The following is a 27,481-nucleotide window of genomic DNA, read 5'->3' on the forward strand; positions in this document are numbered from 1 at the left end:
ATATAAGAATCATGAAATCTGACAAAAAAAAGCAGCAAAATTCTGTCCGTGTTGGAAACGTTATTGAATTTCAAAGGCACAACAGAGAAGTCTACTGCTGAGTTGAATGAAAGCTCTATTTGACTGCTGAAAAGTGGACTAGACAAACCCATTCAAGCAGCAGATAGCACTTCGTTTTAACAGATATAAATCTAATAAACCACTCTACTGTGCTGTAAATGTGAGGCTGGATAGCAGCAAATGATTCTTTGCAGCCTATTGTGCTTGTTTGCTTGAAGGTCAGTATATAAGAACGGTTTCTGTTTACCGTTGGCTGTATTATTTGTAGCCGACCTGTGCCAACACAGTCTGGCCCATTGAGTGTCTTTATCTGATAATCCATTACGCGTGGCAGCTCGACCTGCTGACACAGTGTCGACCACACAGGTGCATTCAGCGTTAAGTAGACTTGCTTTTGTTTGTTTACTAATTGAGGCATTTGTCACGCGAGTGTTTACTGGGCTGTCTGCTGTAATTGCCCTTTTCCTTTTCCACTTGGCTTGAAATGTTGCAACAAGTCTTGGTCTAGTTGAAGTCGATATTTTACGCACAGTTGGATAGAAATTACGCACGGGCTTCTCTGGCCACACATTCACTAACAGATTAATTTATTGACAACAATAAAAACATGTAATAATAAATAAGAAAATTCAAAAGTCTTGTGTCATTTGAAAGAAATAAAGCTAGATTTGGAGAGTTTATATGAGTATGAGCCTGCGCAACTTCCATCGCTCACTCTCTCACGTAGGGGGTATTTGGTCGCAGGTTGGAGGGAGGGCACCTGCTGCAATGGCGCCCTTACGCGCGGTACCACTTCTACACTTCAGACCAAAACCGTTAGTCTGCACCAATTTAATCTCCCAGGACGCTGTCACTCCCTGGAGACCGAGTAAGTGCATCTGATTGGGTCAGAAGTATGAAACCGCGGCAGAGAGAGACACAGACCGGGAGAATGTCGACTATATCAGCTCTAAATCAAACCATGCCCCGTCAGTTCTGCAAACAGAACCGAACTGATGGAGATGCAAATAGACAGAAGAGCGTTTGGGGCTATTTGTCCCAACCAGAGGGGGCAACGGGGGAGGAGAGCTGCAGGAAACAATAAAGTATGACATCTTTCTTTTTAGGAAAGATGTACCATCAAAAATGCTCTGTGCAGTTGAAAATTTTGTAAAATACTTTGTACTTGCAGCGTGCAGTGTTGGTGCCAAGAAGCAGCAGTCCAGTCACTGTGTACGTTGAGCTCCCCTGCATCATTGAACAAGGTATGAGCATCTGTGACGTCAAGGTGGAGCTTCATGCACTATCTCAGAGCTAAGTAAAAAGAAAACAGGTGTGGATAAATATGCTGCATTTCGACGGTTGAACCGTCAAGTTACACTGATTTATGTTTCAGCTTTTTCAACAATCGCATGGAATGATTTGGAAGACTGTGCGTCTGTGGTGAGACAGGAGAGAAACTCCCTCTGCTCTCAGGTGAGGCAAAGAAACATCGAAATTATTGTCTTATTTCGACCTCTAGCGTTTTGTGTCATCAGTCTTCTTTCAAGCCTTTCCAATAGTGCTGAAAGATGTAAGATGTTTACTGACAGATCTGCAGGTCTGCATCCCTCTGTTAATGTTTGACACGGTGTGCTGGAATCCTGCACGAATGGCACCGTAGTTTACTCATGACACACAGCCTACTAATTGGTCGGACCTCACAAAGTTTTTCCACAAACTGCCTCTTTGGCACAGATCACCGTGAGCTCATTACGCACTGAACGTCCATCAGAAATGTCATATTCTGCCTTTATGCAGCATCATCCTGCTTGGTCCTGGTGGCACTTTCAGGTAGAACTGTGATGATCCTTTGTCGATGGGCTATTTAAAATTCATCCGTATATGAGCTAACATCGGTTTTATTCATACACAGGTGAATGAGTCTAATGCAGATGACCAAGACTTTGGAGATTATGCCTTGGATTTCATTGCAGGTGAGAAAATATGCTATTACTGTTACTGCTACTGTTATATCATCATCATCATCATCCACTCTAAAGTCATGCAGCTCTGGCTGTTTGCCTCCTTTGCAGATTCTCCTACCACGCTGGAGAGCAGTCTGTCTCCAGCTGATCTGGTACCATTTCAGGGATGTGTCATACCTCCGCTCACCCCTCAGCGGGACTTCTCTCCAGAGGTCAGTCTGGTGGATTCCTCCACAGAAAAAGGCAACCTGATCACTCAGGATGGAGCTTCCTGGAAGGACATGGCACAGTGTCACGGCAGGGCATTGGGACATTCCATAGCAGTCAACAAACAGGTAAAGCCTCACTGTACTGCCACTTTTTTTAAAATCTTGATAACTTTGGTGTACACAACAGAACAATATTTATATGTGATTTGTGTTATAATGAATCTAAGCTAAACCATTATGAAATATTAGCATTTTTGATGAGCTTAGGTTACTCAAGAAATCCCAAATGACACTTGCCATTCACTCAGGCACCTAGACTCAAAGATTGTACATGAATTGGATCAAAATTCTCAATCTCAGAAGCAGAACTGAACAAATTAGTTTCATCTACAGCTCCATGAAACTCTGAACAGGCAGCAGGAGGAGACTGACTCCCTCGAGGAGAGGAACATTCACCTCAGGCAGCTGGTCAGCAGAGCAAAACACCTGGCATCAGTGCTGGAAGTAAGAACTGGAGTCAGACTAAATACACAGACAATGCAAGCTCTTACACTTGCACCATTAGAAACTATGTCTAACGTTTACTTCTGGTTGTGTTCTTTGATCGCTTTCTTTTAGAAGCTGATGACAGTTAGAGACCTCAGTGTCAGAGAACCAGTGATGCCTCGCAGTGATAAAACCTCACTGAGTCCCTGTAAGCGTCAGCGAATGGACGAAGGTTATGAAACAGAGTGCTCTGACTCAGTGGAGGACATGCTGAGGGACGTCAGCACTCGCTGCAATGCTTTTCTGCACAGCAGCGCTACAGGAACAAGACTGCAGCAGGAATTAGAGACTGTACGGATGTTTGGAGCATTCTCAGGCCTGCAGACATCCAAAGGCAGCAGCGTGACTATTGATGGAGAAGATGCTGAAAGTGTGTCCTCTTTCAGAGCCTCTGTTAGGGAACACGGCACCGTCAGGACTCAGGTTTTTCCTCATGGACATGCTTTTACCTCCAGGACTCAGCAAGGTGGATACCGCTTCCGCTGGGTTCCCAAATACAGCTGAATTCAAAGATTAGCGTGTAAAGCTGGAGCTGTTCTGATTAGTGATCTGAAGGAGCCCTGAGTCTGTACAAGACTGGGAGGAAGTGTGGGTGGGCATCAGCTGTTAATGCTTAACCGATAATCTATAGTGATATCTGTAAATGATTCAATGATGTCTTCCTCAGGTAGCTTGTAAGCTAATCTGTCAGAAGTGGCGCTCGACAAAGGAAATGACACTGCCCACGCTGTTGTTTACATTGTGTTTCTGTTTACATGTGTCTATATTTTTGCATCTCACTACACATGTTTGTACTGGAAAATATCAATTTTTTTTTTTGAAAATTTGGAAATAAAAGAATTTTAAGAAGTATAAAAAAAAGTGTTGCTGTTTGTTTTTGTTTTTTTGCAGATAACTTGGAATGGTTTTATTATGATCAGATTATACTCAGGCTATATTTCAACAAACGGAAAGAAGCTGTTTTCAGCGTGAACTTTGGTTGTTTGAGCAGTGAAACACATGTAATCCCATGACCTGCTTTAAGAAGCACAGACTTCCATCCCCTTTGTCTGCTTGACTGTGTGGTTTAAAAGAAAAGGACACTGAGTCATGGACGCTGCAGCCAACATCCTTGTTTAGATCCTTTTTGGAAATGTAAACAGTTTTCCTTTTTGTCTAGACTGCATGATTTATCGGTGCTCTGAACCAACCTGCTGACACTTCAGATTTATAAACAGCAGAAGTCACAGTGGGGTGGGGTGGGGGGTGGGGGGTGGGGGGGACTTTAGGAGTCCCAAAAACATTTGCTATGAATCAGATTTTGGAAGCCTAAATGAGGAAACCAAAGAGAGGGAATCAAAACAAGCAGGAGAGATGAGCTTATCTTTAGAGGATGTGACCTTGTGGCCTCTGGGTATCTGCAATGTATCTGGAGCTGTAAAGAGCAGATGAGGTGAGCAGGTCTGCAGGACAATGTCAATCCTCAGGTCAGGCACCTGTTTAAACTCCCCCAGACCTGGGCCTGTTTACTTTAGCTCAGTGAAGGCAACACTGCTGCCCCTCAGCTGAGGACATTTTACAGTTCTACTACTGTTGTCATGAGCACAAGATGTATAAATGCAGATAAGAAGGACCTGATAGTGAGATAGACGTCTGATAAACACAGGTCTGGCTTTCTGTTTGTTTACATCACAAGAGGTAATTAGATGCATTTGTGGAAACTATTAAACAGTTCTCAACTAATTAGATGGGACATGTTTGGATTAGCTCAAGTTGGATTTGCATAACTTTCATCATGCTTTATGAAGTTAATCTTTGCAATAGCGCAACAAATAATAATCAAGTTTTACTGTTTATTATGGCACTGTAAACCTTACAGTTTTAGCCTCTAAAAGTGAAATATGCCACCGCAAAGACCCGCTAACACAGATAAATGTATTTAGTAGATTCTTGCAAGCATATTCATGGAATATGTGCAGGCATCTTGGAATCCTACTGCTACAGTGCATCAAAAAAGCAGAGCTGTGAGATGAAAAAAAAAGGGGGAAAAAAAACACCATAGCAGCAGAATTTAGACACCTTTCACGCTTGAAAATAAACCTACCACAATGAAAATTGCATGTTTATTGAGTGGGAGTGATTATTCAAAGGCAGCAATGTATGGAAAGTGGTAATCGATTTCAAAACTAAGTAAAGACAATTTCAGTTCAAAAATCGCCAATCTCATGACAACAATATAAAGGCAGAAACTGCTATTTTTGACTCAAAAAAAGGAATCAGATTTTACAGTTTTTAAATTGTACTATTTTTGTGAGTGCATCTTGCAAAATCTACTGCAATGGTGCATTAACAAGAAGAACAATGCAATAAAAAATAGTTAAAGAAAAAAAACACACTATAGCAGGCAGCATATGAAAAGTGCATTTTCTTCCATACTATATATGAGCAGATTTGCATGCATTGTAACTTATATTTTGGCCTTTATATTAATGATAAGTGATGGATTCAAAAATGGAATAAATAATCTTCTTTCAGCTTTTCTTTTTTCACTTTTTGAGCAACACGTAATGCTCTGCAGCATTCAGGCAGCTTTAGCAGCGACCAAACACTCCACTATTTGAATTCCAGCTGCCAACGTCCATCGATCAGGACGTTTCTCCTCAAACCTTCAGCTCCTCACTGAGCCACAAACCCTCCTGTCAGCTTCCCTCATTGAGCCGCTCTGATCGCAAACAAACGCGTCTGTCGCCTACCAGAGAGCAGCACCGGAGAGAGGAGCTTTGTTTGAGCTGCTTGTGACACATTTGACCGGTTAAGCTGCCGCCAAACTGCGGGAGGGCAAAGAAAAATACGGACACAATGAGTTTCTAAGGAGACTGAAGCCAAACCTGGAGGGAGGCTGCAAACCACACGGAGTCCCGCGGGAAAAGAAAAGAAAAAAAAAAATCATTTATTCTTCCTGTGGAGGGATCCTGGGCAGAATTTTATTTAAGCCGTTTAATTGGCACGTTGATTTATGAAGAAAGCTGCAATAAAATGAGGAAAACGGCGCAATTAAGACACATGCAAAAATCACAAAATTCAAGTTAATGTCCTAATTTCCTCATTTTTTGTATATTTTCATATTTAACATTTGACATTTTCTGGTACATTTTTAATTAACAGTATATTTCACAATCTACTGGGCATTTTGTACTTTAGTATATTTTTCTTATTTGTATAATGGTGGTGGTCACTAATCTATTAAATTATAATTTGCTCATATTTAAATATAAATGAAGCAAAAACATGACTTAACAGTTGTCATTTTGTGATTTACAGTGCAGCCTATGAGTGGATTTTCAATAGACGTGTCAAAAATAAAATGCAAATCTCAGACTTGCAGCCTTTCATTTTTTAAAAAAATCTATTTTTGTTTCTGTGTTTGGATAAACAGCAGGTTCAAGTCTTGCCCCAGCAGAGGGTTTTTAATGGTCCTCCATGGCAGCCTGCTGGTTCTCTCTGGTCCAGCACCTGTTCAGGCTCCAGGTCGAGGTGTGAGGCATCTGTTGGTGGCAGGTGGTTGGTGCCAGAACGCGCCTTTCTGCGCACTTAGCGCCACACAGCTCCTCATTAAACAGTGGGACGCGCGGATGTTGCGCCTGAACCCGCAAAAAAACAAAAACAACAATCGTTACCTGGAGATCTGTTACACAGTATTCACCGAATCAAAGTGATCTAATTGAACAGCCCGATTGTTCAGCTTCAAGGGTTCAATGATCATCTCTTAGTTAAACTCTATTCCGTAAACTTCGTGTGCGCGTGATGGTGTTTGTAAAAGCAGCAGCTTACATTTCAAACTACATTCAAATTATGCAGTTTTGATCGTTTTTCTGAACAACATGCTGTTATTTTACAGATTGTCTATGCTTTGTCACATTACACACAAGTAGTGAAATTACAGAAAAAAGAATCAGTTTACATGTTCACCGTGAAAAATCCCCAGAAATAAGTGTTAAAAGAAAAAAAAATCCACATCAAAAATGTAGATTTTCACAAATAGTAATTCATTCTTTTGTGGCATCTGACTGTAGAAATCTACTGTCTTTCCTGTCATTAAATCAGTCAAAAAATGTTCCTATTTTACCGACATTTGCTCTTATTTAAATGTGAAACAATGTATATTAAGGACTGAAAAATGATAAATAATGCTTTACTTTATCAGCATCCAGCATCCTCTATTTTTGCAACATTTGGCTGTAAAATTATACTACATTTATATTTAAAGTGTCATTATTTACAGATATTTGTTTTTTGGTTGATTTTTTTGACTTTATAGGATTTAATTAAATTTTTAAGAAACAGTGTTACTTTTTCCCAATTGCCTTGATTCTAAAATTAATCTCTACACTGAGATCAGGTGCATTAATTATTAATCATTGTCAAAAAATTAGTGAAAATATTTGAATATTTGTTCTTAATTTGAATTATATTTTATTATACATCTAAAATGAACCAAAATGTTTTTAAAAATAAAATTTATTTTAATTTAATCCCGAATGTTAACTTATCTTTTCCTTAACTTACTGAAGTACTGGCCTTTGAGTTAATACAACTTTAATAAACTTAAATTTAATTAGACTAAACTTACCCTAAAACCAACATAAATTATATTCTTGCTTAATTTAACTTTAGATTCAAAATCGGTCAAATATTTATGCGTTTTTTGTATGTTAGTCTATGCAAATTGTAGTGTATTCAATGTATATTTAGAAACTAAGAAAAATTGACTTAATGTAAAAGAGAAAAAGGGCATCACATTTTTTATTTTTATTGTATTTTTTTAAAAACAGCAAAACTGTTGTTAGAATTTTTATAGTAATCTATTACAGTGCAAAGTTGCTGGAATTAAATATTAACAGATACCTAAGAATGCTAAAGAAAACTAAACACCACCAAACCTATGCCACTTAATATTATTTCCAAAACACTCGCGTAAAATTCATTTTAATTTTATGAATTTTAAATCATTGCACATTCCTCAACCCATCCTCCTAGTATTCCAACGGGGAAAGTTCGCACTATTTTTATTAATAGCCTTTATTTTCTGCAGTCACACATGACACTGCATCTCTAATAAACTGTGCAAACCTTCAGCATCCTAAAGAAAGAAAAGTTGAGCAGGGTGTCCTTGTCTGGATCAGCTCATTAACTGATAAACTGCCGCCTCCTTTCAAACGTTAACGCGTTGCTCTTTTTTTATTATTATTATTTACTCTGTCAAGCTTATTTGTTTCCAGTAGAAACCAGGACGCGGAGGGAATCCCTGAACAGAAGAATAGTCTCCTTAATTAAATACAGGGAAAAAAACGCACCTAACCGCCAATAGCAGACCAGAGGACGGAGCTTCCCGCTTCTCTGTCCGCCTGGAGACCGTATTTAGGTGGAGGAGCCCCAACAGCAGAGGAGACAACAGGTGCAGCAGGCATGGACGGGCCACAGCCCTCAGACAGGCTGGGAGGAGAGAAAAATGAGGCTTTACTGAAATAGTAGGAGATGGAGATGCAATTAAAGACTGGAAATCCACACGAATTGGTGAGTAGCTGATGGAAATAATGTCAAACAGCCAATAAATAGTGTTTAGTGACCTGTTGCTGTTACTGCTGCTGCATCCAGGCAACCACGTCCAACTCCAAACACAGGATTGTTCCTCTCTGATCAACTCTAACCACAACTTAGAGCAAATACATTAGCTTTTATTGGTGGCATAGGATCATAAAATACCGTAAAACATTCCACAGTTTGCTGATTCATTCTTTGAACCTACAGGAGGAAGTCCTTTCACATGATGCTTCCATGATCAGGAGGATGCTGACAGATTTCACAGGAAAGAGGAGGCACCGTCCCTCAGAGGTAGGACTGCAAATGCACATTAAAACTCTGAAAACGTCCAGGTTGACGGTGCGTGGTGTGTCTGAGCTGGTGGTGGCGGCGTGGCAGTGTCCTGCTGCAGGCTGTGTTCTCTGACAGACAGCTGTCAGCCGCACTCCTCACTGCTGCCACAAACTGACCTCAGCTGCTGCCACACAAACCCTTTCATTCACCTGGAAATGCAAAGCCAAAAGGCGGTAAAACTGTGAATAAAAAAAAAAACATTCCATGCCACATTTTGCATAGTGATATACACCGATCAGGCATAACATTATGACCACCTTCCTAATATTGTGTTGGTCTCCTTTAAACTGCTAAACCTCCTCTAACCCAGTGGGGCATGGACACAGGAGCTCTGGGGACGTCCTGCGGCATCAGTGAATTCTGTGGGTCCTGTGGGTTCCATGGTGGGATCTAAAAAGATCCAGTTAATCCTGGCGCATCACACAGATGCTCATAAAGGTTTGGATCTGGGGAGTGGGGCACCCAAATGAATACCTCAGCTCTGTCGTGTTCCCCGGTCCACTCCTGAGCAGTTTTTGGCGGTGTGTCGGGGTGCATTGTCCTGCTGAGGGTGGCAACTGGCATCAAGGACTGCGGTTGCCATGGGGATTATAGGGGAGTTGCTTGACCTCCAATGTTTAGGTGGGTGGTACATGTCAAACATCCACATGACATTCCATTATAACAAAATGATCGATGTTGTTCGCTTCACCTGCCAGCGGTCATAACGTTGTGGCCGCTCGGTGTATATTTGGCTAACCAGATTAACACAATCAAATCCATATATTTGCCTCTACAGAGGGCCTGACTAAGAGAGCATTTGATTGTTGCGGCTTCAGAAATGCAATAGTTTGCTTGCTTTTTTCACTTTTACTGGAATTGGGTTGAGTTGGAGAGTTTATTGTTGCACAGAATCACTTGAGATTCAGTGAAAATAGGCACACAGCTGCTCAAACGTATCCACAAAAATGTCAGAAACGTCTTCATTATTATCAGTTCAGTATAGTCAGATCCATGCATTTGCGTATAGAAGGCCTCTGGGATGTAGCCCAGAGAAATACAGACATTTACTTGTTACAACTTCTGAAATGCATCAACCTGCTTGAATTTCTCTTCTCATATCATTATTTCAGCAGCTGTAGGGGAGTTTGTTGTTTCACATACTTGAGTTTTAGTGAATGTGAAGGTTACTTTCTGGCACACAGCTGCACAAATACATCAGAAATTTCTTCATTTTCACTTCCGCAGTCAGATCCATGCATTTGCATCTACAGAAGGCCTCCAAAAGGTGACCCAGAGAAAGAGCAGAACATTTGGTTGTTACGTCAAAGGTGAATCATCTTGCTTGCTTTTCTCATTTCATTTCATTAGTAGTGGAATACCTTTGGCTGTAGATGAGAACATTGTTGCACAGACTCCCTTTAGGTTTGGTTTTGGCTGCTCAAATATATCTTACAAAAGTTCTATATTATCATCCTTTCAGTAGTCATATCCATGCGTTTGCATTTCCAGAGGGCCTCTGAGTCGTGGCTGGTTGGGAGGCAGTGTAATGTTAGCTGACATTTGTGCTGCCAGCTCACACTGCTCTGCGACCCGAACAGTTACATTTGATCACTCATTCTCAGTCAGATTGAGAGAAACAAGCACCCAGATGCTGAAATAAACATAATTTGCAACTATTTAGCAACTTTGCAGAGATGAGAATGAAGTAGAGGCTGTCCAGTTATCAGTGTTTGAGCCTATACCACTAAAAAAAAGCCACATCACCAGATCTGACCCACGTGACAAGGATTTGTCAGCTTCCTTACTGTGGGTGGCTGGAAGGCAGTGTCTTGTTAGCTGGTTGTTTCTTTCTGTGCCAGCTTACCTGCTGCTGCCCTCTGACTGTCCATTTGATCCACATCAGCAGGGACGTCATCTGGAATCACTATTATCAGTCAGCAGTAGCATCAGAAATATTTAGATTACCAAGTGCCCGATGACAAAGACACGGAAACAAGCACGGTATCAATGACGTCGGACAGAAAAATCAGCAACAACAGGCAGAATATCAGCAGTAATGCATATTTCAGTGAAGCTGGTGTCAATTTTCTGAGTCTGCAATGTAGATAAAACATCGGTTAACTGGGTATTTCTGCATCTAAAACATAAGAAACCTGCAGCAAAAGATCCTGAAATCAAATGATAATGAAATCATTTTATTGCTGCATGAATTTTGCACAATTCGCTGGGCTCCAAACGGGCTAAAATGCTTCATCTTAAGAAACAGGATTGAATGTAAACATTACAAAGAGATGATATAAAGCACAAAATAAGGCACACTGAGCATTTGTAAAAATCCAACATGTCAAAGGCTAAACAATCCTTCAGGTGCAGCAGTGGTCATTCTTAGGAATGTTCATCCCGACTGTTCCCCACAGGATGGTCCCATCACACACACATAAATCGACACAAACACCCCGACCTGCCTTGCCTTTGTGACTTACACTAGTGGATCTTTTCATCCTGCATGTTTCTGCAGTGAGACGTCTCAAACTGCACTCACTGGAAACAGTTCAATCACTGGCAGATATAACGTGTCCATCGCTAAGCGCCATCATAGCTCTACCCGTTTCTTTAGGATGATTTCTCGCACCAGCGCTGTGGCCTCTTGTCGGACGCTTTCCATGGGCTCGTCTGTTCGCCAGAAGCGGATCACTTTCCCTTCCGGACTGACCAGAAACTTCCAGAAGTTCCACTTTGGGATTTTCTGCACAGAATCTGAAAAAGTAGCACATTACAGTACAGTTAATAATAGAGTATTTGAGGTTTTTACCGCCCGGAAAAAACGCCGTTTTCCGGAAGGTATTGTTTTGAGCTGCATGGTCTTGCTTGCTTGTTTGTCTCTAACAATTTGGTTTCCGAGCGATAACTCGACAAAATATTGATGTAGCCTCACCATATTTGGTACACAGGTGTACCATTATAAGATACAGGTCAAGTTCGCATTTGGTGACCTTGACCTAATTTTCAAGGTCACAGGGGTCATCTTTGTTAATGTGGTTTCCGCCATGACATACAGATGACCTCACTGGGCGGTCCAAGTTTGGTAAAACTTCTTGTTTTTATCTAATCTTTATTCTTTTAACTGAAAAAAACTCTAAAAATCTGTTTTTCAAAAGTTTTTTGACCAAGATAGAAACAAAAAGTACAGGCAGACAAGGGAAAAAAAAAAAAGTAAATAATGAATGAAAATTTCCTCCAGTCACACAAAATACTACTACCACTACTAATAATAATACATTTTATTTGTAATACACTTTTCATTCAGGCAAAATCTTAAAGTGCCACATTTAAGATATAAAACTGATAAAAACAAAACAATCATGTAATACTGCATCCTATAGACAACAAAAGACTCCTTAAATTATCCCAATAAGTATTCTGACTGAAAAAAATTGAATATAAATTACTAAAAATGATCTAAAACAGTGACTCTAAAATACTGGTCCATTACATTGCAGGGATTTTAATTCCCAAATGCTTTATCTTAAACTGTACATGTTTAGATTTCTAATATTCATCATAAATCAACTTATGCACTTATTACAGCCCCACACCTGTGTCTTATAGGCTCATTTGTATTTTAAGAAGTTGTAAAAACACCAAATAGCATCAAATCTAAATTGTAGGTCAACTAACTGAGACAAGAGCAACAATTAGCAACAGCCCTTTTTACTGCTCTTCATCACAACTTAATAGAGACAAAATCCTGCTGCATGAAGTATAAAATAACTAAATACTCATGTCTGCTTTAGTCTAAAACAGAAACTGGCATGGCAATACAATCTCATGGCATCAACACAACATTCACATACTGCAGAATATTAGTTTCTCACGACTGCTGAGACAAAGCAGCAGAAAAAAATCCAAAATATGGTCTGCAATGTACATTCTGTCACTTCATAGATATAAAATAAGCTGTTACTTAGAAGAGCCATGAGACTAAATTGATGTTTCACACCAACAAGCCCTTCAACGGCTTTAAATCAAAGAAATGTGTAGAAATTAGAACTATATTTTATATTCCAGTCACCTCAGACTTGTTCTTTCAGGTACAGATCATAAACATATGCTAAATTACTTTGGAGTGCCTGAAAATGCTCTAAAACTTTGTGTTCAGCTCCACAATACAGTGACAGTTTTTAGTCTAAATTCTGCCTGTTTTGTGACTGGTTTTGGTTCAAGACATGACAGTTGCCTCTAGAAGACAGAAGTGACTAAAATAGATTGAATGTTCACTTGTACAAAAAACTAAACTTTTGCTTGTTGTTTCAGAAATACAACAACCTGCTTGACTTTATTATTTCATACCATTATTAGTTGAACATTTCAGACTGCAGGTGAGAAGAAGTTCATCATTACTCAGAATTACTTGAGGTTTGGCCAAAGTTGGGCCAAAATGCAGGCTCTTTTCTGTCAGACAGCTGCTCAAACGCATCCAGAAATACACCAGAAACTTGCATTTCCAAGAGAAATAAATACCTTTGAGTTTCTACATTTCCCTCTAGTGTTTGCGTAGTTGTATTATTTGGTGAAATGTGTATTTCTGCCAAACCTGTGAGGAACTTGAAGGCAGGCTCAGCCTCTGATCCCATTATTTTGATCCTGCTGAAGAAGGGGAAGGTAACTCCGTAGGTGGACTTGGCAAAGGCCTCGATCTCCCTGCTGGCTCTGGTCTCCGTCTCCCCAAACTGTCCACAAGGGAAGGCCAGGACGTTGAAGTGAGAGGTGCCCAGTTCCCGGTGGAGCTCCTGCAGAAACTTGTAGTTCGCCTCCGTGTGCTCGCAGTAACTCGCCACGTTTACAACCAAGGACGCCTGAGCAGAGAGAAATCAGTGTGCAGTTATTTTAAAAACACTCCCAGAAATACGCACCAAGCAGTAAAACCCGTTATCTTACAAACTGGATATGAGTTGGAGAAAGTTTTAACCGATTTCTTGCCAAAGTGAAACGCCAGCTGATGATGTGGACATACTTTTCCTCGGTACTTCTCCAGGGAAACTGTCCTCCCCTTCGCGTCTTTCACCTCGAAAGAGTAAAAATCCTTCGGTTTTCTGGGTTTCACCAGCTGCGTCTGCAGGAGGAACAAACAGCCCACACCGACCGTCATGCTTAACAGCACCGTCAGTTTCTTTGCTTTGGGGTTGGAGGACTTGGCAGGGTAGCCCCCTAAGGCCTCCATCTTGGAGGGGGAAGAACTGAACGGGGACTCCTGCCCAGAGTCCCGGGGAGGACCAGAGGAGGAGCTGCGTAAAGGCGCACACCATGTGTGCGTAAAGCGACCTTTAGAGGCCTTCAAAATAAAGAACACAAAATAAAAGCTGCACACAATTCAAACACATTTATCAGTGAGTTAAAGACGTGGCGTGAGCATGAATTTAAGAATAATATTAAAGCCATTCCAATCTAAAATATCATTTTTCCAATAAATTCAAATCAAAATAACATGTTCAATGAAGCAGATGTTGCAGTGTTGCAGTAGCAATTTCCATATCACAAAACACACAAAACCTGAGGTAGGCAAGAAAAAAAATACGAAAATATATGTGTATATACACTACAATGCTCATAAAAAAATTGCGATTTAGAATAAGATAGGATAAAATTCTCAGTGCCAAATGAAACTCAAACAAATAAACCAAAGAACAAAAATATGTTGTAAGAATAGAATACATAAATTGTGAGCGTAAAAAAGCTGCATGTCAGATCATTCAGTTATAGTTATTTAACATTAATTAAAAACATTTTGAATGCATCTGATGAATGTAAATTATTTTACCATTTTCAACTGCAAAATGTATTCTTCCTAATCTCATGCAACCATTCTCAAATTTAGATGATATAAAACTGAGTAGTCAGCCAGCAGTGATAAAGTCCTTATAGACAGGTCTCTTCATTCATCCGCCACCTTGGTGACACCCAGGCAGTTATTTCATTCTAAATAGAGCGGGTCACCATCTGGAAGAAAAGGAACCACAACTGTATAAATTGGCACACCTCGAATCACTACTCAAATCTGATTTAAAAAAACAAAACAAAACAAAAAACTGCTCCAGATGTTTGGTGACTTTGCCCAGAATAAGGTTTTAAAAGCATTTCCCGACACCACACTTGCAAAAAAAATGTTTGGCTTTTCCTGTTTCGTCTGTGACAAAGTAGATGATTGGCTTTGTGTTTTTAGGGCCTCGATTATCCTTCTTGCAGATCCACACACACAGCAGGAGACACTGTAGAGATGTAGTGGTTGTTAAACTGCTTTTCTAGTCTGAAAGAGTCTGTTCCATAACAGTGCAATATTTCTACGTTGACTATGTTGTCCCTGCATGCAAGCTACCTTTGTTGCGTAGTAGCAGAGCAGGCTGTCCTTGTAATCATTAATTTTGGGGTATAAGTGTACTCTCATGGACTTGGAAAGATGATGAAATTTGCATTATGTATGCTCTACTTCTATAGATCCTGTCATAGATTTCTGTTCAGGATTCCTTAAGTTTCTCCTGCATAACATCTCTGGTTGCAATCAGCCTGAATGTCATGGCAACCACTTAGCAACCAGATAGCAACCTTTTAGCAACCATGCAAAACAACTTAGCAACCACCAAGGAACACTCTTAGCAACCATTAAATAAACTCAAATGGCCCAGTGACCTTCATAGCCACCACCACCAGCATCTTAGTAACTACTGCTACATCTTATCTGCTGCTTTGGAAACATTAAATAGTCACTTAGGAAGTTATCACAAAAAGTGTCGTTATTTTTGCTTATTGAGAAAGCATATTCAAATACACAAATACGTCACAGTAGACATTTGTTTCCTGAACTGGGTAGTACAGGACAATATTTGATTTAACGCGGTGCAGATATAATATCAGCCCTTTGGATGGGTTCCTTTGAAAGGCTGCTTTAAAAGTCTCAACTAAAATCTGTGCCAGTTCTTAGCATTATAAGACATTTTAAAAAGGATTTTCAGTATTCATGTTTTTATTATCATCATCATGTCTTCTCAGGAACAACTCGATGCCCATCAACTAACATACAAGCGCTTCAGGAGCCGGATCCAAAGGAACAGCAGACAGGGTCCGGCTGTGAGTACACCGGTGGCCCCTTGGCGGCAGCAAAGCTTCGAGTTTGATCCAGTCTGTCAGCAGCTGCAGCTGGATTCTCCGCCGAAGAACCATGAATCAGCGCAGAGAGTCCTTCAGGATAAGCCTCAAGGTAGAAAACAAACCTCATCACAGAGGAATGAAGAACACCCTGGTGATGAGAAATAGTTAGCTTGTCTGAAGTGGGATCAGTAAAGCAAGAAGTGACCCAAACTCAGCTTTTAAATGACTTGTTTTGGCTGTAAGGAGTAAAAATCTTGCAATTCAGGGTTTTAATTTTTGTCTTTTCCTGCAGTTTTACTAAATCATGACACGAATTGCTTGCAGAAGCTGTTGGTTTTCCTGTTTTTATCACCTCTAGAAATATGAAGGCATCTTTACCTTCTGTAGGTGGCATAAAGGACCACTTAACTTGTGTCATATAAGGCCCAATAATGACATATTACACAGTGCATATGTTATTGTATGATATGATTATTAATTCTTGTTCATCTTTGTTAAATGTTCAGGTATTTTATGTGTCAGTACATTGCGTCACCTCCAGTTTCCAGGTTTAGTTACAACTTTTACATTGCTGTATTTAAGGGCTGATTGTCAAAAACATATAATAATAAATAAACTGAGACTGATTACTAGAATTAGTTTAATCTCCCATAGTAGCATCAGCATTGGACCATATCAATATCAGTCATGATGTAAGAGTTATTTATATCTGCTTTTTTTATGTAATCATCCTTATAACATCCCGATGTTTCACTATACATATACAGTGTATTTATCCCAGTACTGTTTTCTGATGAAGTTTTCTGTGATATTATTTTTGCTCCATCAGAGGCGGCACTGGCTCGAGGTGTGTCCCCCTGTGAGGCTTTTAAACCATCGAACACACCATGCTGTGTTGATGCCAGCAGACTGCCTGCCATAAAAAATGCCACTGAACCGGTCTGTTTATGGGACTTGTGTCACTGTAGTTTCATTGGGGATTTTGTGTTGTGTTTTCTGCTGTGTCACCATGCTTACAAGAAAAATAAAAATGAAAGCCGTGTAGAAAGACGGGAAAGTTTAAGGGGGTGTTAGACTCCTTCCTGTGGGTTATCCTTTAATGCCATTCTCCCACAAAATACATAAAACATGGTTTAAGTTGGTCAGAAAACCTGCTAAATTTTGATTAAATTTCATTATTAGAAGAAAAATGATTATCTACCCCATTCATCTAAAGAGTATTATTTCCTTTTTTGCAGGAATGGGTGTGGACAGCTGCAGTAAAAGAAGGGAGAATACCCCAACAGGCTGGTACAGCATGAATGACTCTATAATCTGAATGTTAATCAGTGGATCGCTGCTGCATGATGTCAAGCCATTGTTAAAGTGTGTGTTTATGTTCAGATGTTTGCTGATACAATTCTCTTCTTACATGATCTCTTACAAGATAGTCACACATCCGTTTTGTCTTGTGATGTTTATGGAGGTCTGGATATATTCAGAACAAAAACGTGACATCATGAGTACAAGATGTAATAGTTTGACGGAAATCCTAAATCCAGACATCCAAGGACAGCTTTTTGCTAAGACACTTATAGACATGCAGCTTTAACATATTGGCAAAACACACCTTTTAGCTTTTTTGACTTTGCATGAGCACTTTAGCTTGTATATGTCTTGGCTTCAGAGGAGCAGATAGTTCAAATAAGATCAGTGTTTAAAGTGGTGTGATGTGGATGTTTGCTGCAGTTCTGTGTTAATGTTTGGTTTTCTTTTAAATGTGTCACAAGCACTGGCTTCATTTAACAACAACAGCAGATCCAAGATGCAAATGCCTTTTGCATAACTTTTGTGGTCATTTTATCTTTGCAGGTTCTGGTGACAGAAGACATGATTTGCAGCCATTTGATGTCTTGAACGAAGCCCCTGTGAATCTGCAGGGAAAGTCAGTGATGAAGTTGTTGGCGCCATCGCTGCTGAATGACTACTGTAAGAAAAAACACGTCCTGTAATATATTTACAGGAAAAAACAGAGCCTGCGTTTTTTTTTTTTTTTCTGTTTCTGAGTTCAGAGGATGAAGCTGGTGATATTAAATACTGATATTTTAACTGATCCCATTAAAAAAGGAACACTTGTGGCCTTTCAGTACTGCCTACTCTGTGTGTGACACTTAACACTGAGCTTATTTGTTCCTACTGAAGGTAAGAAAAAAACCTTGAACAATGAGTCAGCAATCCCATTCTTAAAAGGCTTAGTAATTTCCTGTAACACCTTGGCACTGTCACTTTTAAGCAGAGGTTATTCAGACAGCAGAAAAAATGTGTAATTGTTGAGGGACTATTTTAAACGGTGGATGAATACACAGCAGCAGAACTGTTGCGTGAGAAGTGGCTTATGAGTGATTTATGGCAAAGATTACTCATACCAGCCCAGCTAGTAGTTTTTGGACATGATATATCAGACTTTGCTTTAGCTGAATATGGGATTGAAATGTGACTTTCTCAGTGCAGTATAAAAACAGCTAATAATGAAGACACTGATTTTGTTGATTTGTTGGCTTTAGCAAAAGGGATTTTACATCGGAATATGTATATTAAGCAGTCTATGAGCCTATTTCAGTATTGCTAAACTCAGTTTTTCCAACAACAGCAGTATAAGATAGGAATTTATTGCCCAGAATTTATTTTTGACACCATGGCGGTGGCTTTTAAGTACCATTTAGAGCAAAGTACGTACACATCTGACACAAATACATGAAATATGAAAACTAGAAGAGTCTTTTCTGTGCCCTGGGTTACAAAAACAATGAGTGTGGGGTGTGCTGGGGTGATTTCAGTTTTCAAAATCATGTTTACAGCCATATAAACTAAGAAACGACCAGAATGTCTTCTTGTCAGTCTTTCTAACTATCATGGGGTAAAATGGCCCTGCACTTAAAAGAAGAATCCACTAATGAACACAACAAAATATAGCTTCTGACTTGCAAATGCACACATATTAAAGATTTTGCTAATAAAATACTAACAGTTAAGAATTATTCTGTTCCGAGTAGAGCCTCAGTAGTCTTTTTTCCATCTCTCTCTTCCCAGACACTAATCTCCTCGACTGTAGTTGTGATGGTTTGGTTGCATTAGCTCTGGGCTCCTCTGTTTACATTTGGAATTCAGAAACTCGTGCCCTGGTGGGACATTTGGATCCACAACTAGGACGGCCCCACCGTCACTCCATCTCGTCTCTGTGCTGGAGCAGAGACGGCAGAGCTCTCTGCATCGGGACCAGACGAGGGCAGATACAGGTATGACCTCAAGAGCTTCAAGTAAATGAGCACATTCAGTTGGAAACTCATTCACGCAAACTGTGGTCTGGGGGTCTCTGAAAGGGGAAGGGCAGCACTCGATTGAATCACCACTATGACGGTTTGTGGTGTCTCTCTTTGACTCCTTAGTTGTGGGATGTTGAACAGAAGCAGAGCGTGAGATGTCTGCTGTCACACCTGTCTGTGGTGGGAGGCCTTTCCTGGAAGCAGCAGTTACTCAGCAGGTGCTAGTTTTTTTTACTGGTACACAGAAAATTAAGTATTTGAAAAGGTCCAGTTTCATTGGTACACAGAAAATTAAGTATTTGAAAAGGTCCAGTTTTATTTTGAGCTTTATAACCTTCATCAAAGTCAGAATAACACAGCCCCAGTTTAAAAATAAAACTGTTTAGAAGTTTGTTAACGATCTTTAAACTGCTTTATTAGGGCAACTATTAATAATTGTCATCCTGATAATCCACTGTAAAGTAAAACACAGTATCATCTCACATGTGGATCCATACCTCCACAAGCCATCTTTTTAAAAGAGCCTATAATAAATCAGATTAATAAAAATAAGTAAATAAAAATAACATATTTGTGAGGGAAATATGTATATAACTGTCCAGACATGCATTTTAAGGGGAGAGGACACCTTATATGCCTTCAAAAAATCGAAAAAAAAAATGTAAGTGCTTAAATTATTCATTAGGTATCAAAGAAATGCTTTTTGTAAGTAGTTAGTGACATACAACAGCTTGGCAAGTACTTGTGCATGGTTCACAATCTTTATCTGCCATTTTCTCAAAATCTGTATTTTTTGGGACAGGCGTTACATAAAACCTAATAACTTTTAAACTGTTTGAGCAATCATGCTGATTTTTTTCACAGATTGTTCTTAAGACAGTACTTCTTAAAACAATGGATGCTTTTTTAAATACTTTATAATCTGACCACTTAAGACCATTTTCATTTTGGGGTAAAGAGTTATTTATATTGAAATGCTTGCTGTGCCAATAAGAAAAAGAGTTATCCCCAAAGCACCCTTTTTTTTTTTTTACAATAGGTTACTCTATCAAAAGGTATAATAGTCATTAATCCAATTTCCAATTTATGGACTCTGAGTAGATAGCATCCAAAGATGGGTCACCAGGAAATGTGTATTGGCACGTTTATGACAAGATTTTGTCCCCAGGGATCACTGCATGTAACTTATAACTGTTAAAATGATAATTTGCAACTCATAAGCTTTAAAATGATGTTTAGCATGTTAAATTGGGTCGTATCAAACATTGTTAAGAGCCTATACAATATAATGGCTTTGTGAACCTGTGAAATAAGGTGTGCTCCCCCCTTAAATTCAAAATGTCACCATGTCACAAAGCTCAGATCATCTCAAACTGGTTTCTTGAACATGACAATGAGTTCACTGGACTCCAGTGACAGTCACCAAATCTCAATCCAGTAGAGCTTTGGGATGTGGTGTAATGGGAGATTCATGTCCTGAATGTGCAGCCAACAAATCTGCGTACCTAATAAAGTGGTCAGTGAGTGCAAACTGTCTATTAAACAAAGTATTTTTGCTGGAAGAACAGCGGCTCTGTTCTCGGACACATCCATCACCTCGACCCTCGGGCCTCTACACCTTTGGTTGGTGCAGCCGTCCAGAAGGAGGCGATCTGCAGCCTGCAGTGGTCACCGGAGGATGACTGCTTGGCCAGCGGCTCCACCGAGGGTCACCTGCGCATCTGGGATGGTGACATCACAGGGGTCAAAAGGTCACGTCAGCCAGTCACTACAGTGAAACAGCCCAGCGCTGTCAAGGTCAGTGTACGTGACTTAAAATAAAAATGTAAAAAAATATGCTTTGTAGTCATAAATAATGTCACATTCTGGTGGTCTGTTTTCACATGACATTGAATAAATCTTTCTGTTTGAAAAAAGCCACAATAAATGTATTTCAACCTTTTTTGTTGTAGTTAGAGCAAAATGCTAACATGACTAGAGTGACAGTGTTTAACAGAAAGGCAGTCTCTCTCAGAGTTGAACATCCTTTCAAGCTCACATTTGCGAGCATGCCATTAGTTATGCTCCTATTTGACCAAAAATAATTCACCCAAACTTCTTACAGGACATCCTAATGGAAAGATGAATATCTGCACCAAATTTCGCTGCAATCTGCACAATATTTCTTAAGATATTTCAACTGTGAATCATGGACACACCAGCCAACTGATACTGTCATCTGTGCAGGCCCACCTCTAAAAACATGACAGCTTTTGACTGATTTGTGTCTCTTTCTTCACTGGCAAAAGTCCACCTGCATCATTCCCATGGTTGACAGTCTTGGTGGCACAACCACGACGCATATTGCAAACAGCCGTGCGTTCGGTTGTAAAATGTGATGATGACTAATCTCAAGCCGTGCAGACTTCACTAGCATGCCGCTGATTGCAACGCTTAAGATATTAGCTGTCGTTATGCAGAGGCTTATAACATATCGTGAGCTGATCATGCATTGTGTGCGTTTGTGTGTTTAGGCGATGGGATGGTGCCCATGGCAGAGACAGGTGATCGCAACGGGAGGAGGATGGAATGATGGAGAGCTGAGAATGTGGGACACACTTTCAGGCTCTTGTTTGACGTCGATCAGCACAAATTCACAGGTACTTCAGATTTAAAGTAAAAGTACTTTTACTGTGTGTAAAGGCTCCATGGTTTACTCCTGATGATGTCATTTGCAGATCTGCTCCCTTCGATGGGCTGAAAAGAAGCGATATCTGATTACAAGTCACGGCCTTCCTCATCACCAAGTCGCCCGCTGGAGATGGGAGTTTCCCTCCATCAGCCCAATCACCCAGCTAACAGGTTAGAAACCCAAAATAATGAACTATCACTGCAGCCCTCATCGATTTCTGTTTAACACTTTCCAACACCCTCGTAGGAATAAATGCAGTGCATCATTACACATGCTGAGTAATACTGACATCGCAGCCTCTGACATTTTGTCTCATTTATGTCCTGAGCTTCTACTGAATGTGAAACTATTAATGAAACACATTCAAACAAACTGCATTTGAAACAAGTCCTTGCAGTATTGTGACTTCATAATGACAAAAGAAAGCTTTCACAGAAGGAGCTGGAAAACTTCAAATGTTCAGCAGTCCACTGTGGTATTCTTTAACTCAAACTGCGCTTAGCTGGTCGATCCTTATCCTGATTTAAGCTACTGATTGGAGGGCTGCTTGAGGACTGCTCTGACCCCAACTTCCTGTTAAATACAAAAAACAGAATTTCCCATTGCCAGATCAATAGAACATATAAAAAAAACACATAGCATTGATCTTGGCAGTTCACTGCGTTTTTCTCTTCTTCTTCTTTTTGAGGGGTAGAGGGGCGATCTTTCTCTGAATTGTAACCACTGAGTGGAGATAATTTCCGCCTTTGCGAGGGCTGTGGTTGTGGTTGTTTTGAGAAGCTACCTTCAAGTTGTCTGAAGGTTTGAAGAAGTAGGTCACTCTGAGACTTTATTACTTTTTCTCACAATAACTTGCACAGAACCATTGATCGTGTCCACTCTTGTTGAAGTTTTCTTTGCAGTTTTCCTGTCACCATTTTCTAGTGGTAGCACAAAAAAAATCATAAATCAGCAAATGGTCTTAAAAATACTGATAAATCTTATAATCTTGAAAGCTTTTATTTTTATATATTATTTTTATTCAAATAAGGTGCTTGTGGGAAATGTGTTTGACAGACAGAGTCTATTTTATGTTTTTTGTAAGTGTGATTCCACTCCTTGCATCTACAGCAGCGGTTAAAATAAAAGACAAAGTGTAATAATGTTGCTATTTCTTATTCAGGTCACTCTCATCGAGTCCTGCACTTGGCCGTAAACCCTGACAACACTCAGATCTTCTCCGCTGGAGCAGATCAGCGCTTTCACATCTGGGATCTGTAGATATTAACATCATTCAACATGACTGCTGAATGTTGTTGGCATCTGGTCAGTACCCATTGTACTTTCTTTTTTCCCCTTCGTTGTAAGAAACTGCTCACGTCCTGCCCCCTAGACTTAACCGACCACAACGCCAAGCTGTCTTACCATCAGTCCACAACAGCTGTCAGGCTTCATGTCGGACAAAATATTTCAATTTTTAAAGATACAGCAGAAATAATGCATTATTTTAAAATTACATATGGTTTTACTGAATATTGTGCAGCTTTCATACAGTGTCTTCTTCAGCCGACTTGCACTTTAGTAATAAAAAATACCTCAGCATCAATCATTTATAATCTGCTCACATCATCACAAACATGTTTAATATGAGTGATTCAAGTAACATTTGAAAAATATTGATGTCACACTTGCATTATGTTAACATTTGAAAGTATATTTTTGCAAAGTAACCTCATGGAAAACAGCATTTCAACACAAAACAACACTTTTACCAGCTCAATTAAAATCTTGGAATTTTATTTCATCCTTGTTTGATTGTGTGCTTTTTCCTTTTTTTTATTCAGCTTTTTACTTGATATTTGGTGATAAGTGACTCTGTTGTGGTTTGTTTTGGGAGTCACAGCACTTAAATAAAAGCTACACATGACTAGAATGCAGAGTAAAGTGTAAAAGCAATAATAATGTGTGTTGTTTCTCCCGGTGAGGCCAGCTAAAACTACCTCTACTCCATTTTTTCTAATGTAGAAATGAAATGAATCTCTTGTTTTTTATTTTGTAAGCTCCAGCACCTTAGACAACGGTTACACATCAAGAAAAGGCAGGGTAAAGTTCGCTTGGCAAAGAGTTCTGTGCAGAAAAATTCTCACTTGCAAATATGTGACCAGACCAGAACACTTTGTGCAAAAGCACTGTGGTGAAGGCTTCCTTTTGAAGACGAAAACAAAAGCAAGACCTTCCTAATGCGGTGTCTCTGGTGGGTAACATGTTCACAGATACTGAGATGGAGACATGTTAGTGCAGTGCGACCTCCTCCCCACAGATGTCTGCAAAAGACTATTCAGCAACACTTCAGAGAAAGATGAAATATGTTGCAAACATTATAAATGCATATCACCATTAGCACATTTAGCTCAAAGCACTGCCACGCCTCAAGTTCTGCTTCGCTAGTTCTACCTCGCTGCAGCAGAACACAGAGCTGGTGACGATGGTGGTTGACAATTCAAGCAGCAAAACATAGATAAAAACACATCGAAAGGCCCACATCAGTTGTATGTGTCTTTGAGTGTTTACTGCAGCCCAGAATCAACTATTTAGATCAGCCGCAAGACATCACACACACATCAGATAAACAGGATAGCACACCTAGTAAAAAAACTGGCTCTACAAGTACTTAGGTGCCAAGATCAAGATCTACTTCATTGCTTGTTGAAACATCTCATTTACTTCCACACAGGACAGATATAGCAGCATCAGAAAGGTTCTGAGTCTAGATGTCACTTGCAGGATGTTTTTTGCGAAGCCGGCGTTCTGACCCACTTTGTTCAATTACAGCTTCACATCCAATCCAGCTAGAGGGAAAAACTGACGTCTTTGCACGTCACTGCCCTTGAATGTATTTATTCTTTGTGCATTTCTAAAGGCTGTGTTTGTTCTAATAGTACACTCAAACTAACATTAACCAAAGGGCTTAGAATAGAATGCGGAGTGGAGCCAAGCTATTTTTAGCAGCTCGAATAAATTCCCAGCTCCTTCCTCTCCTGTAATCAGTTACAGCCTTTTCAATCACAGTCTGTTCTTTTGGTTCTCCAAAGAAAGTACAAAAGTTGAGTGGCACCCATGCAGATTGCAAATGTTAAAAAAAAAATTAAAGTAGAGAAATATTTTGGGAAAGCGGAATCATTAAAAGGAGGGATTTAGCAGAAAAGTGCATGCCTTTACAGAGTTACAACATGACGTGAAAGTTTAGCTTGCAAAGCATTCCTGAAAACTTCCTGATGCAGCTAATCAGTCTACTTTGGACACTCCCATTTGTTTTCCCAGCTCTTGCGTCACCCTACAGCATGAGCCGATGTTATAAACTTCCCTGAGCAGAAGGAGTTGTAGGCAGACAAGAGGGAGAGACACGGGTGGAATAACATGCTGCATAATCAGCACAGTTTTGGAGCTTTTCACATGATCAGCTGTTTGGAGAAAAGAACACAAATCACCTTCCAGGAATAAACACGGATTCTACTGCATGTTGACCAATGAGACGCAGGTTCTGCAGTGGCTAGTTGTTCTGGGTAACTGAAACTTCTATAATTTGTGGCAAGATTGCTGTAAATTGTTATAATTTTTCATAATTTAGCAAAATGTAACACCAATTATAGCCGCTGACAGGTGGTCATTTCTATCTGTTATGTTATTTTTAAGTTAGGATTTTCTGTTATATGACAGTTCTGCTGCAAGATACTTTAATGTGAAGTAAAATACAGAACCTCATCACTAAAGTCTTCATACTGTTCCTTAAACATCCTCTGTGTAAAACTGTCACAGGAAAAAATAGGGAAGAGAGTAACACACCATAATCGACACACTGCACTGAAACAGTAAACTGTTAACTGTTAAAGTCTGAATATAAGACGGAGGCCTCTGAGTCATACCTGTAAAAGCCTCCTACATATGAGCAACATTGAGTGTCTTATGTCTTTTTTAAAAAATATATATTTTACATCTGTTTTTACTCGTGTCTCCTTGCAGATGTTTCCCCTCTCTTTGTAACTGATTTGTGTCTCTTTACATGTGTTTCATTTCTATTTGTCATCATGTTGTGTGTCTTTGCACTTGTGTTGCCTCTTGTTGTGACAGTCTTCCTTTCGTTGCAGCGGTTTTATCTCTGTCTGTAGTTCTCTTGTGTCTTCTGTTTGTGGTACTTTTTTGTCTGTTTGCAGGTTTTTCACACCTCTGTGTTGTTTTCTGTTTGTCCCTCTGCCCATGTTTGTGGTTATCTTATGTGTGGTTGCAGTTGTTGTCTCTCTTTTAATGGTTTTCTTCTGTCTCTTTGCTTCTCTTTGTTGTCCTTTTGTGTCTTCTTGCAGCTGTTTCATCTCTTATCATGGTTATCTTGTCTGTTTTTGTAGATGTTTCACCTCTGTTTGTGGTCTCTTTGCATCTATTATCAGTCATCTGGCATTTGTATGAAATTGTTTTTGCATCACTTTTAGCTGTTTTGCATCTGCTTGGAGTCTTTTTGCATCACTCTGGACATCTTGTGTCCCATTGTGGCCATTTTGTATCTCTGTAATAGTGTTCCTCCTCTTTTCAGATTTGATATTTGCTTCTGTTTGCGGCCCTTCTGGATCTCTTTGCAGTTGTTTCACCTCCTTTCATGGTTGCCTTGATGTCTATATGCATCCGTTTCGCCTCTGTTTGTGGTCCTTTTGTGTCTCTTTGCAGCCTTTTCACTTCTGTATGTACTTGTCTTGCGGCTCTCTGCAGTCGCTTTCCCTCAATTTGTGGATGTCTCGCATCTTTTTAGAACTTTTTACCTCTGTTTGCAGTCTTTTTGTGTCTCTTTGTAAAGGTTTTGCATCAATTTTCTTTCTCTTTTCAGTTTTTTGCCTATGTTTGCTATCATTTTGTGTTTCATTGTAGTCATGTTGTTTATCTAGGTAGTGATTTTGCATCTCCATTGTAATTCCGCTCCTTTTCTGCAGTTTTCTTTTTGTATGTCACTAACAGAAATGTTATTAATATCATTTCAGAAAGGAGCTTTAGGGACACTTTGCTGGTAAAAGCAAAGACTCAAGCTTAAAAAAAAATTAGCATTTGTTCACAGACTGTCTGACTTTGCTCAAAGTTCCCTTCCCACAGAGACTCCTCTGCCCAGGTTTTTTAGTATACACTATATAAAATTTGCATCATGAACCATTAAATATAAAATTAAAAAACTCAGTAGGCCCAATAACCCTTCGCAGCTGATATTAACTGATCCATTTTCCTCTCTGTTATGTCTCCTGATATAGTACTGTGCCATGGCTTAGCATCAGGCCAGAGCCCCTCATATTACTTCCTGGTCGAACAACCGATGTCCTGGATCATGGCCCGGGATTTCTGTCAGAGGCACTACGTGGACCTCGCTGTCCTGAGCACACAAGAGGAATATTTCACTCTCCTCGATGCCACGGCTGCGAACAAAGTCAGCTTCTGGCTCGGTTTGCAGCGCCAGAGTGTCTTCAGTGACTGGAAGTGGGTGAACGGGGAAGAGCTGCGCTACCAACACTGGTTCAGGAGAAACTACGAAGGCCGCTGTGCAAGTTTAGAGGCCATGTTGAAGAAAGAGGAGAAGCTGCTGGCTCGCTACTGTACAGAACAACACATGGTGGCCTGTCAGGGTAAGTAATGTTATTTCATGGTAAGAAACTAATACATATGGTGAACAAATGAAAGTGTTTTGACAATGACAGCATG

At 39.8% G+C, this 27,481-nt stretch overlaps 3 protein-coding genes and 1 long non-coding RNA gene across 9 annotated transcripts; 2 read left to right on the forward strand and 2 right to left on the reverse strand.

The window, feature by feature from the left end:
* On the forward strand, positions 1-3,616 carry LOC110953887 (multicilin). The gene is made up of 7 exons (XM_022198092.2): positions 1-1,145; positions 1,232-1,304; positions 1,436-1,515; positions 1,955-2,015; positions 2,115-2,341; positions 2,609-2,719; positions 2,834-3,616. The coding sequence occupies exons 1-7, from the start codon at positions 1,056-1,058 to the stop codon at positions 3,263-3,265; spliced, it is 1,074 nt and encodes a 357-aa protein (XP_022053784.2). The 5' UTR covers positions 1-1,055; the 3' UTR covers positions 3,266-3,616.
* Positions 2,181-8,542, reverse strand: LOC127534773 (uncharacterized). The gene is made up of 4 exons (XR_007943212.1): positions 8,368-8,542; positions 8,095-8,233; positions 6,254-6,381; positions 2,181-2,277 (listed from the first exon to the last, which is right to left on the reverse strand). It is a non-coding gene; the product is annotated as an uncharacterized LOC127534773 (long non-coding RNA).
* LOC110953897 (cell division cycle protein 20 homolog B) lies at positions 8,167-27,161 on the forward strand. 6 transcript variants are annotated; one of them, XR_002595894.2, is made up of 13 exons: positions 8,167-8,314; positions 8,549-8,632; positions 15,701-15,908; positions 16,629-16,738; positions 17,038-17,089; positions 17,651-17,767; positions 18,869-19,074; positions 19,225-19,319; positions 20,670-20,898; positions 21,615-21,740; positions 21,819-21,942; positions 22,461-22,583; positions 22,935-23,555. XR_002595894.2 is itself a non-coding variant. In XM_022198103.2 (13 exons), exons 1-12 carry the CDS (start codon positions 8,276-8,278, stop codon positions 23,030-23,032), a joined length of 1,488 nt encoding a protein of 495 aa, XP_022053795.2. In that variant the 5' UTR covers positions 8,167-8,275; the 3' UTR covers positions 23,033-23,077; positions 27,037-27,161. The 6 variants fall into 6 exon arrangements, 4 of the variants coding, with proteins under 4 accessions (XP_022053795.2, XP_051806774.1, XP_051806775.1 ...); XR_002595895.2 differs by having other exon boundaries at positions 22,467-22,583; XM_022198103.2 differs by lacking the exon at positions 22,461-22,583 and adding an exon at positions 27,037-27,161 and having other exon boundaries at positions 22,935-23,077.
* Positions 10,831-13,945, reverse strand: gpx8 (glutathione peroxidase 8 (putative)). Its single transcript, XM_022198105.2, has 3 exons — positions 13,671-13,945; positions 13,251-13,512; positions 10,831-11,413 (listed from the first exon to the last, which is right to left on the reverse strand). The coding sequence occupies exons 1-3, from the start codon at positions 13,875-13,877 to the stop codon at positions 11,250-11,252; spliced, it is 633 nt and encodes a 210-aa protein (XP_022053797.2). The 5' UTR covers positions 13,878-13,945; the 3' UTR covers positions 10,831-11,249.
* Positions 27,162-27,481: the final 320 nt, after the last annotated feature.

This window comes from Acanthochromis polyacanthus, chromosome 7 (assembly GCF_021347895.1).
Source record: "Acanthochromis polyacanthus isolate Apoly-LR-REF ecotype Palm Island chromosome 7, KAUST_Apoly_ChrSc, whole genome shotgun sequence".
In the NCBI taxonomy this organism is placed as follows: Eukaryota; Metazoa; Chordata; class Actinopteri; family Pomacentridae; genus Acanthochromis; species Acanthochromis polyacanthus.